This window comes from Artibeus jamaicensis, unplaced genomic scaffold (assembly GCF_021234435.1).
Source record: "Artibeus jamaicensis isolate MK-2021 breed Jamaican fruit bat unplaced genomic scaffold, CSHL_Jam_final contig_1015, whole genome shotgun sequence".
Lineage (NCBI taxonomy): Eukaryota > Metazoa > Chordata > Mammalia > Chiroptera > Phyllostomidae > Artibeus > Artibeus jamaicensis.
In genome coordinates, this window is record NW_026521194.1 from 20,620,204 (window position 1) to 20,632,984 (window position 12,781).

General features: G+C 33.4%; 1 protein-coding gene across 7 annotated transcripts in view; it reads right to left on the reverse strand.

The window, feature by feature from the left end:
• NBEAL1 (neurobeachin like 1) overlaps positions 1-12,781 on the reverse strand; it is a 165,340-nt gene that overhangs the window by 93,064 nt on the left and 59,495 nt on the right. For all 7 annotated transcript variants that reach the window (XM_053658795.1, XM_053658892.1, XM_053658853.1 and 4 more), the window contains 7 exons: positions 11,452-11,535; positions 8,507-8,605; positions 7,841-8,421; positions 6,914-7,046; positions 5,962-6,081; positions 4,702-5,005; positions 1,330-1,415 (listed from right to left, as the gene is read on the reverse strand). In XM_053658795.1, the coding sequence (XP_053514770.1) occupies positions 1,330-1,415; positions 4,702-5,005; positions 5,962-6,081; positions 6,914-7,046; positions 7,841-8,421; positions 8,507-8,605; positions 11,452-11,535 (1,407 nt within the window). The remainder of the gene's footprint in view (positions 1-1,329; positions 1,416-4,701; positions 5,006-5,961; positions 6,082-6,913; positions 7,047-7,840; positions 8,422-8,506; positions 8,606-11,451; positions 11,536-12,781) is intronic.

Below are 12,781 nucleotides of genomic sequence, written 5' to 3' on the forward strand. Positions count from 1 at the left end.
ATAAGAGACTCAGAGACACTATAACCAATGCAACTCATGAACCTGACAGATCCAAGGTTAAACTTTTTAAAGTAATTTTTTAAAATCCTCACCCAAGGGCATGTTCATTGATTTTAGAGAGAGAGGAAGGGAGGATGGAGGGAGGCAGTGGGAGGGGTGGTGAGAAAGAAACAGACAGACACATCAATCAGTTGCCTCCTGTATGTGCCTCAATCAGGGACCCAACCTGAAGCCTACACATGTGCCCTGATCAGAGTCAAACCTGCAACCCTTTTTGGTGTATGGGACGATGCTCCAACGAACTGAGCCACCCACCCAGGGCCTCCAGAGTTAAATTATTAAAAGACTAAGCAAGTATTTTAAGGAAAACTGGGAAAATTTGAATATGGGTTATATAGTATTTGAATTATTGATTTTTTTAGATAGGATAATGATTATGTGTAGGGAAAAGTCAGGATTAAAGTGTTTTTATAGGTATGTCAATCTGCTTTCACAAATGATTTGAGACAGACTGACAAAGAAAACTGTGGCAAAATGTGGTAACTGGGAAATTTAGGTGAACAGTATATAAGATTCCGCCTTACCATTCTTTCAACTTCTCTCTACATTTGAAATTAATCAAAATAAAAAGTTAGGGGAAAATACCAAGTAATAAGTAAATTTTATTAGACTAGATTTAACAAATGAGTATTCGATGTAAGAAATTATGGCCATACACTAGCAGGCTAAACTAAAAAAAAAATCTACAATGTATAATCTCACGCAGCAAAAGCATTTTCTATGTCAATGTCAAACTGAATACAATGAAAGCAATTGATAAAGTTTGTTTATGCTTCTTCTCCCTTTTCTTCTTTCCAGTTCTACCTTTGATCTTCTTTCGCTCAGTCCTTGCTGACCTTTTTGTCCAAGGGAAAAGGACCAAGCATAGGTTTCTTTTTCTCTTTCTAAGTAAATGTTTTTTTTTCAGACTAACATATTTTAAAAGTTACAAAGCAAATGTTGAGCAAATTGTTTTCTCTCTCCTCCCCCAAAAGTAGGAGTAAAACTTTTAAACTGTTTCATTAACTGAAGTCAATTCATTAGTAGAAACTCCTACTACAGCTGTTGCCATTCATACTGTTGGGATGACTAATGATCGCATTTGAACCAGAGTTGAGGCACACCTTTATTTTTAATGCTTTTCTGCTTCCTTCAAAAAGTAATAATTTTAAACATAATTCAAACCCTTCCTTCTCAATTACCCACTGAAATGACAAAATTTAAAAAGGAATTCTACTTCATTGATAGCAGAGTTGCAACTAAATGAACAATCCATGCATTTACTCCGACCTTTGCAGTGTAGTGAAGAAGGACGTTTCCAGGCAGGTCAGCCAGGTCAGACTCTTGAAATTTCCAAGGGCTTAAACAGTTTGGACCTGAAAATTATTTATATACATACACACATATCAGTGAATAGACACAGCCTCTTTGGTTCTATGTAATTGGAACAAAATTCAAAATTGAGCTCTTTGAAGCTCCTAACACAGTTAAAACACACTAGCCAAAATGTACTTTATTTTTATAACACTTCCAATTCATCCAAAGCCTGAAAAAGTTGGCAGGATGAATCAATCTCTACTACAAAAAGGAAATTAATAAAATATTAAATATAACAAAGTTTATCTATTAACTTATTTAATGTAAACCAATTAAAATTTATATGACAAAATAGCAATATAATCAATGATTATATCACAGAAATGAGATAAAAATGAATAGGAAAAAATTCTTGACTTTACAAAAAAAATCAAAGAAATACAATTAAAACTGGTTCAATTTTACATCAAAAATGGAGGAAATAGTATTCACCATTCCACCTTAATGAGGCTGTGATGAACCTGGTATACTTATGTATTACTGGTAGGGACTGTCGATTGATATATCCCTTTGGGAAGCTGATTGGGTAACATATTTTGAAAGCCAAAAAAATATTCATCACTTTAAATATTCATCCTGAAAATTTACCATAAATAAATCTATCAAAATAAGAAAAAAATAAGTACAACGGTTCATCATATTTAATATTTAAAGTTTACATCAATATTAAATATTATATTTTGGAGATTAAACCCTTGTCTGAGGTATCACTGGCAAATATGTTTCCCATATGGTTGGTTCTCTTTTTATTTTAATACTGTTTTCTTTAGCTGTGCAGAAGTTTTTTATTTTGATTAGATCCTATTTTTTATTCTTTCCTTTATATCTCTTGCTCTAGGGGACATATCAGTGAAAATACAGCTCTGTGAAATATCTAAGATTTTCCTGCCTATGTTCATAGCAGCACAATTTACAATAGCCAAGTGCTGGAAGCAACCTAGGTGCCCATCAGTAAATGAATGGATCAAAAAACTACGGTACATTTACACAACGGAATTCTATGCAGCAGAAAGAAAGAAGGAGCTCCTACCCTTTGTGAAAGCACGTAAGGAACTGGAAAACATGATGCTAAGTGAAATAAGCCAGGTGGTGAGGGACAAATACCATATGATCTCACCTTTAACAGGAACATAATCAACAAAAGAAAAAAGCAAACAAAATATAACCAGAAACAATGAAATTAAGAACAATCTAACAACAGCCAGAAGGGGGGGGAACTGTGGGGAGAAGGGTTTTCAGGAACTACTATAAAGGACACACAGACAAAACCAAGGGGGAGGGTGGAAGCAAGGGAGGGAAGTGGATTTGGCTGGGCTGGCAGGGAGTGGTGAGGAGAAAATGCAGACAACTGTAATTGAACAACAATTAAGAAGTAAATAAATAGAAATAAAAATATTAAATATTATAAACAAGTAAATTATAAATTATGAATCCAAATATGCAGCCATTAAAACAGTCATTATGAGCACTATATAACAAATAATTATTATTTATAAGAGTAGACTTATAAGTAGAAACAACTGTAAGAACAAAATCCAAACTACACAGATGTGATGATTACACTAAATTATTTATTAATTTGGAATTTTTTGGATTCTAAAGCTCAACTTCAAATATTTTGGTGAGTTTAAAAGTAATGAAAAGATTCTAAACTTTGAAAGTTTGGACATTCTCATTTATCTCAAAGCTCCCATGTAATCTAAAAAAGGAATTTTGACAAATAATAAGCAATTCTTCAGTTAATATACATGACTACTTAAAGGCTTAACTCCTGAATAATCTATGAAAAATAGATATAATTTTAAAAATAATTATGATCCAATACTAATCTGTGCACATTTTAAATCACAGCTGAAAGAAAAAGCCAAAATAAGAACAGCTCATAATTTTATCTAATGACTCATAATTCTACTGTCTTCATGAATTCTTCAGCTATATTAACACATGAATTATAAAAATGACAAGTTTTGAAAACTCACGATTTTAGAACCAATCATGTAATTTCTTATGAAGGCAGACTTATATTGTGTTTCATTTTATTAAAATCTCTCAAAAACATTATGGACTGAATTATGTACCCACACAATTCATATGTTGAAGGTATGATCCCCAAATAACTGTATTTGGAGATAAGGTCTTTAAAGAGGTAATTATGATTAACTGATATCCTGAGGGTCAGACCCTAATCCAACAGGGACACTTATAGGAGGACAAGACACCACAGATACTCTCTGCACATATACAGAGAGGAGACTCCATGTGAGCACATAGCCTAGAAGGCAGTCACCTACCAGCCAGGAATGGAGGCCTCACCTGAAATCAAGCCTGACAGAAAACTGATCTTGAAATTCTACCTTCCACAATTATAATAAAATAGTATTTAAGCCATGCAATGTGTGGTATTTTGTTATGGCAGTCCTAACAAACAAATAGTACACAGTTTTATGGATGACATTTGAAATATTTTCCAAAATTCTGCTCTATTTAGCCTATCAAAAAGAGTATGGTGTACTATAATTAATAATACTGTATAACATACTTAAAAGTTGTTAAGAAAGTAGATCTTTGAGAGGTGGAGGAAGGTATGGGGGGATAAATGGTGATGGAAAGAGACTTGTCTTGGGGTGGTGAATACACAATACAGTGTACGGATGATGTGTTGTGGAATCATATGCCCGAACCCTGTTATAATTTTGTTGTTGGGGTGACCAGTGTCACTGGTGTCACTGGTCACCCCAATAAACAATAAAAAGGAAAAAATAAAGATCTTAAATATTATTAACACATATTAAAATGGTAATTACGTGAGGGGATAGAGATGTTAACTATTATGGCAATCATTTTGATATATATATATATTAAAAATCTTCGTTTCGTATACTTTAAACATACATATATATCAGTAACATCTCAATAATACCAAGAGGGGAAAAAGTATGGTATGTGATGGGGGTTTTTTTCCCTTTAAGTTTCAACTAAAATAAATATACTCTTCAGCCCAGGCCAGTGTAGTCAGTTAGTTGGAGTGTCGTCCCATAAACCAGAAGGTTTCGGGTTCAATTCCCAGTCAAGGCACATGCCTAGGTTGCAGGTTTAGTACCCAATCGGGGCAGGTACAAGAGAAAACCAATCAATGTTTCTCTCCCTCTCTTCCCCTCCTTCTAAAACTCAATAAGCATGTCTGCCCTCAGATGAGAATTTAAAAAAAAAAATACACTTTTCAGGTTTAGGCAACAAAAAAACACACTAAGTTTAATTAAACAATATGAATGTAAATATACTCACCTGCTAAATATAACGCCTTCACCTGGGGAGGTTGTAGTGCTTCATAGAAGATGATAACAGACCCTAGTTGGCCCTCCAGAGATGTGGGACACCCCCACTCACTGTCCTGGGTTCCTGCTGATATCAATTTGGTAACTGATTTTGATTTTTCAATTGTTCCTCCCCAGGAGGCTGATGACAGAATTCCACCAAAGGATGTCCGATGAGGGGTAATGGGAGAAGAAAAAGGTGGATCTGGGATTTGGGATGGCGGTGGAGTGGTGGTTCTTTGCCCAGCTGAACCAATGCAGCATGAAATAAAAGGCTAAAAATTAAGAAACAAACAAAACAAATCACACAAGTTTAATTAAATTTCTATCATCGCATTTAAAATGAAACAGTTCATAAACTTAAGTACATCTGCCAGATGATACATATGTGCATGTGCACACTTAAGCTCACATTACGGATGTTACCTTTGGCCTACCTGACTTGGATACATTACTTTTATAACTCATATCCTTTTTCAAAGTTTAAATTTCTAATGAGTGTATAGTAACAAAAAAGTGTTTTAAAAACTTTACTATATTCTACAATAGAGAAAAGTCCTTCTCCCCTTCAAAATTATAAACAGAGAATTAAACATCAGTATAATAATGCTAATTATAGGTTATCCTGAAATGGTCATTGACATAAATATCGACAAGAAATACCAGAATCTAAAATGAGGGAAGTAATCTAATCCATCCTTTTACCTTCACAAAAGGTCCTTTCAAAATCATCCAAATACTCTGAAAGAACTTTTACACTAATGTTCTTTAAGAATCACCCTAGAAAATAAATCATATCTTATACCTAACTATAATACAATGTAAAGATTTAAAGTTTCTTCATTGCTGTTTCAACTTCAATGGAGAAGGAAACGAGTCCACCATAATGATTTATAACTGTTCCTATACTTGGTGAGTTTATTAAATGATCCTTTGCTCTGCTTTATTCAATTTCTTTGGTTTCCATTTGGCTGTTTTAAGTCTTTTCTTCTAAGCTTTTAATTACATTTGTTTCTTCTTTGAATTGTTTTTCTTTATTACATGTTGTCTGACTTCAAATAATGATGACAGGCTAACTGAATTAAATATTAACTTACTGTATCTTAGTGTAGAGAAAAATTAAAACTTATAGCCACGTACTTAGAACAAGGAGAACTTTCTACACTAAACTAAAATTTTTCAAAAGTTCTCAATGAACTGATCCTATGAACAGTAACTTAGCTGTGCTCACTTCATTCATGGCAGGAAACCGGAGCGGGGCAGAGGCCTTCTGCTGCCCATTGTCGTAGATGTAGACAAGACTCTGCCCAAAGGGCCTTTTTCCAGGCATATGAACAATGGTTATGTTGTGCTGGCAAAGTAAGACATGTTTGAAAGGAGAAAAATCATATTAAGTTCTTGGAACGTTTTCAGGATATTACTCTATAACTAGTTTGTGTGAAAAGCGCACATTAAGCATAACTAAATGTTGAGTAAAATGATCTTCAAGTAACATTTTTTGTAGTACTATGAAAACATGACTATTCTAGAAAATCTACACGTAACTGTAACACAGTATATTTTCCAAGTCTGTGAGTAGTTTTTAGAACCAATTTTTTTCTAATGAGAACCATTTCATATTTTAAGATAAGCAACAGAAATGAAGTTTTTAACAATTTATGTTCTCATTCCAAGTCAAATTTAATTTTAGAACACTTGAAAGAAATATTTTAATTTTTAGTAGAAAAATGATTACTACTAAATTTACAATAATAATGATAAATGGCATTAACCTCCTTATAGATAAACTTCCACATGAATACAAAGTGAAAATTAATCTACTCAAAAAAACATACTTAAAAGTTGTTAAGAAAGTAATCTTAACAACTGATATACATGCAACAAAGGTGTGGTTTTTATTTCTTTTTAAGATTTTTTTTTTGAGAGAGAGAAGAAGGGAGGGAGAAAGAGATGGAAAGAGGTATAGATGTGAGAAAGAAACATCAACTGGTTGTCTTTTATAGTACATATTCCAACCTGGCACCAAACGTGCAATCCAAGCATGTGCCCCGACCAGGAATCAAATCGGTAACCATTCCCTTTGTGAGATGGTGCCCAAACAATGGAGCTACACCAGTCAGGGCAAATGAGTGCTTGTTAAAGGAAAGAATCAAAAAGTTAAATGTGATGCCCTAAAGCCTTACCCAGAGAGAATCACAGAAACTGTGGTCAGGAAGCATAACTGTTGCATATTCTCTTTTCGTGCACACTGCCACAACCAACATACCTGAATGGGTAATAAAAGCTTCAAAACCCATGCCACTTCCTGTAAAAAAGCTAACAAAAATACATATTATCACAACTTTTGAAGTCAGTTATTCAGTTTATCTGAAGCATACAAAACCATAATAAAGGTCATCATGAATATTTTCATCTAAGACATTGTGGCTTACATTCTATTGCCACACATCAGTCCGACTTTGGATCAGAGATGATTTTTAAATCCTTTTTGGGCATTAAGAGTTAATTATAAAAGGTAGTCTTACAAGTGGAATTCCATTAGTAAACTATAGTAAACATATACATTTTCAAATCTTAAAAATTTGCCTCAGATTCAAAAAAGATGAATAAAGGTCTTAACAATCAAAGGTATATTAAAACCTACTGAAGTAACTAATTTTGGATGTATATATATAGGTTTTCTGATCCTTCACATAATTATATAGCACCTTCCGTGGGACAGATTCAATTTCAAGTTTATTATTCCTTTGTTCTCCATTTTTATAATATTTTTAAGATGGGACTTGTTTCCAAACTAAACTCAGAACTAGCAAAATATTTGAGATACACAATTATTATGAAAGCAACAAAGCATCTATAATTAAACTGTGCGTATAACTTGTACATTTGAAAACTAGATTCCTGAGCTGCATTTCTGCTTTTGAGCTCAACAATTTATATACCACCGTGGGGGAAAGGACTGCTGCTACTTTCATTACAGTTACCTGAGAAATAAAAATGAAAATACATAAAGTAAAAACTAAATGCTTGGAAAAGCTTTTTCCTTTTTAAGAATCACAGCATATACCCGATGACAGTATTCACTTGTATTTTATAACTTGTACCAGTACCTGTACAACTGTTTTCTTTTTCCTCCTTTGTTAGCATTGCCAAGCGCCAACTGATCCTGATCTAAGCAAAACCAAGCACTGAAGGAAAAGGCAGATCCTGGCCATTTCTGTATGGAAGGCACAGAAATTCCTGCCATACTATGTGACAAGTTGAAATACTGCAGTGCACTCTCTAGACTCTGTTTTCGAGCCATTGTCAGGATTGCTCGAGTCACAGGAGTAGTATAAGGGTGAAAACACTCAGATTCATCCACTCTTAGCAATCTTAGTAGTCGACGGATTTCTTCTGAGCTCACTGACTGACTCCCCAAGGAACCATGGAGAGCAATCAGGTTCTCAGCACAAGTTCGATGGAGTGCAGGATGGGAATCAAGAGTTTCGATGATTCTAATTCCCATGTTTGCATTGACACAAGTGGTTCGACTCTGCCTATTAATACAACAAATTCTTTTCAGCCAATCAGAGATGAAGATCTGTAGGTCTTGGGATTCTAGCTCAGGAAGCCACTGGATAAGAAGTAAGAGAGGCTGGACATTACTAATGCCCAAAATTCCAACTGAAGTGTGGTCACCCTCTACAGCCTGTAAAGCAACGTAAGAGATAAAAAGTTAGTTACCATTTTTATAGAGAAATAACACAACTTCTAACAAAGCTAAAAAACCTCACCATATTCATAAGTTCTTTAAGTAGTTCCAGTGACGGCTGACCCAGGGATTTTAATACTTCAAACATATGTGTATAACCAATTCTTTCTTTAAATACTTCCTAAGGGAGAGAAAATCAACATATCAAAGCACATTTTCAAAGACCAGATTTGCTGGAAAATATTTTTAAATGTTGTATAACATCCATTTAAGCTAATTAACGTTAAGGATTATAAACTCAACATTTCTGTTTTCTCAAACCACGTATCTTCATCTTAAAATGAACTCCATATACATTCTAAAATATAATTTATAATAATCTACTAAAATATATAATAAATGAAATTAGCAATAGTTGCATATTATAAAATTATTTTACAGGTTAGGTAACATGACACTTTACTTTCTTTGATTTATAATTATAGCAGTATTACATTAAACTAAAACAAAAATGGAGAAAAAATAAGGAAAATATGGGAATAACAGGAATCAGAGAGCAGCCTCAAAGGACTAATGAGTCCTGGCAATTTTGAGTAGTGACAAAAAAAGAAAGAAAAAAAACCTGGGTAATTTTCTTTTGACTCTTTGTATCTAAATGGTCTGAACTAGCTAGAGCACAAAGATCACCTTAGTAAGATCTAATCACATATTTTTGAAATAGTGAGACACAAAACCAATACGTAAAATATGAAGACAACCAAAAAACCGAGCAACAGTTAACTGGTTCAGTAAAGGAGGCAGAACTATACACACTCATCGTAAAAATTAAAAGATTTAAACAAGATGAGTAAGACTGGTTGTCTCTGAGAAAGGGAACTAGTTGACTATGAACAAAGAGTAGGAAAAAATCTTTTCAAAAGGTATATTTTAAATGATCTTTTCATTTAAATAGTATTTTTAAATTTTTAACCATGCAAGGCATTATACACTATAAAAAACTGATGCTGCAAAAAGCTTTGAACACCATTTTAGGTTTGAATTTCCTAATACAGTATAAGCAATCCCTTATACTGCATTACTACAGAAGCCAAATTACTTAGAACTTAAAATGATCTTTATCTTTATAGAAACTGTTTTAAATGATTAAATAGATTCTCAAGCCAGCCTGTAAACAATTGTAAAAGCCTATTTAACAGAAATCCAACCAAGAGTTATATGAAGCAACAACACAGGGCAAAAGTTCATTTCCTAAGAAAAATCAACAAAGAGTGGAATAAAACTAATGGCTTGGCTTAGGAAGCAAGGAGGAATTCATTCATTTCCGGTACCAGAAAGGTAATTAAGGCATGAAACATATTAAAGGTGATGGATAAAAAGGTAAATGTTAACAATAGTAGTAGTATTTTAAGCATTTACCATGTGCCTGGCACTATGCTTATCACTTTATACAGATGTTCTCACTAACCCCCAAAACTACTCAATGAGGAAACTACTAGCCCAAAATCAGCATAAGTGGACAGCAAGAAAGAGCCAGTGGTTGCGAAAGAAAGAAAAGGGAAAGAAAATCCTGAAGGTGACTACAAACAAAGAAGCAGAATTTCCATGGCCAAATGAAAAAACAAGTCCCAAACTGGTAGAGCTGTTGACATATGAAAAATGTTCATGTTCTCAGCAGTCATAAACCAACCACATAGTGAAAGACTGATTATTTTACTAATGAAGAAAAACTAGGATATAAAATTTAATTCTCTAAACACACTATCATAGAATCACTTAAAATAATCATTTCAACACCAGTGGTCTCTTCCCAAGTGTTTACTGTCAGGGTGTTTAACCTGTGGCCTGCAGGCCATATGCAACCCAGGCAGGACGGCTATGAATGAGGCCCAAACCCAAGTCATAAATTTACTTAAAACATTAGATTTATTACTAAGTTTCATACTAAGTTTCATTACTGAGATATGAACATTCTCTGTACTAGTAATCACAAACTTTGGGACCTGCTCAACAATTTTAAAACATTATTGAAGGGGCTGCTGCATAATTAGGGTTATTATGGGAGGACTTTTTTGCTTGTCTGTGGTGGTGGATATCATGAAAATTATGCACAGGCCTTTTTTTTGCTCATCAGTTTTCCTTAGTGTTTGTGTATTCAGTGTGTGGCCCAAGACAACTCTTCTTCTTCCAGTGTGGCCCAGAGACTCCAAAAGGTTGGATGCCCCTACTGTAAATCTGTACTGGCCTGCAGTTTAGTCATCAATGTCTTAATCCCAAAGCAGTGTCCACAGGCATCAGTCTTTAAAATAATCAGAAAAATGATTCCTATACTAAGATATTTTGTGAACTATCATATTTTGCTGTGTATAATAAGCACCCACATTTTTGGCCCAAATTTTCAGGAAAAAAACTTTTATTCTAATTTTTAATTCAATTATTTATTTATTTATATTTAGATCCTTGTTTTTTGTATTATAAAGGAATTTTAGTATTTATTTTTGAACATATATTATGATACAAGAAATTTTATGTAACAAATAATTACAAAACACAAGAACAGATACAACCTATTTCAGGTACTTCCCATGTATAAAGTGCATCCTTATTTTTCCCACAAAAATTTGGGCAAAAAGGTACACATTATACATGGCAAAATATAGTATTTCATTTTAGGCATGAAACCATATGCATTATACATTTTCGTACATGACTTTGGGAATTACATAATAAAAACTGGTACAGTGGTACCTTGGCACTCATCATTAATTTGTTCCACAACTCACAAGGAGTGCCAAAACTGACGAGTACCTAATGATGAAGCATTTTCTCTTGCAGGGCAGTGTTGTGGCTCATATAAGTTCTAATAAGTGTGATGCTCTAGTAGTCCTGAGCAAGTAGTAAGCGCTGAAACATTTTTTTCCTGTCAAAATGTGACGAGCTCAGGGTTTGATGAGTTCTGAAGCCGATGGGTACTGAGATATGACTGTATATCTAAAATAACATTTTGGAGATTGGGGATATATGTTTCACCTTAGCAGCTGGAGATTTGTTCATTACTGCTGTCAAAGCCTGAATGGTTGATACAGCCAAACAATCCAAATGTCCCTGAAATGCCTACCAGAGGAGGAAAAAAACAAGAAATTACCAAAAGTAATCGAGATTTGTTAGTTAGGAAACCTCTGTTTCTGAAAACCTGAAGAAATAATTACTTAACATGCAATACATTCCTCTTCCAATGAAATGGATTTCTGAAACACTACAACCTGCAAGGAAAGTTACCTACTTGACAGAAAATAAGCCACATGTCAAGAAGGATATGGTTACATTCACTCATTACATTAAAATTTGGGGGAAAAGAAAACCACAAAACACCAAGCTTAATTCATGCTTTTTTTTTTTAATGGACCATCTCAAGAGGAAGGGAGGGAGGTCTATCATTGGAAATTCTATTTTTTATTTTCCTTAAAAATACACATGAACATCCTAGCTTAATATTTTATTAAGCATATATAATGTCTAAAATAGTCTTGGCTACTTAGTTTTCAAACCCTGAAATGGTATATGTGCATATACCAATCAATTAATCACACTTCCAAATAATAAAGTGTATCTATTTTTATATAATATGCAGAATTTAAAGCAGAAAATGAAAGATGCATCTATGAGCAATGTCATGTTTTTGAGAAGGTAACCTTTAATGCTAAAAGTAGTAAAAAAAGGTAAACAGTTTTGCCAGTTTTTGTTTAATCTTCAACATAAAAAAAAAGGTTAAATTTCAGGTCACTTCATTTATAGCAAAAATAAAAACAAAAAAATACATAACCTCAACAATACTGAAAAAACTGAACATGACTCATATCATTAAGCTTAGTCAACCATGAAACTGTAGCATAAAGACAAGAAAGTTGTAAAAATAGTCCCAAAAACTGGCTTTTGGGAATATATTACTATGACTTAAAGGTAGTCACTCCAAAAATAGGATTTTCTTCCCTTCCCACTAAAAAAGATTTGAATAAAAGGGAACTGATTTGATCTTTGTTATTTTAAGCCAAGCAGCTACCACTTTCAGGCAAGTTATTTAAATTGATATCTTGGCTTCTGTTCATGTTCTTTGTTTATTAAACATTATATAAGCATCACATAAGTAACAAACAATATGCATTAAACATTCTGTGTACAGAATTTCATACAAATAAGATCTTTCCTAGACTTTAAGAGGACTAGGCATCACAGAACCTAAAATTAGAAATACTAACATAAACTCTAAGAAGAAGCCTATTATAACTATTTTATGAATCTATAGGAGTGCCTTAAAAGGGACTAATACTTAGAGATATCTAAAACAGTACTCTGAAAATTG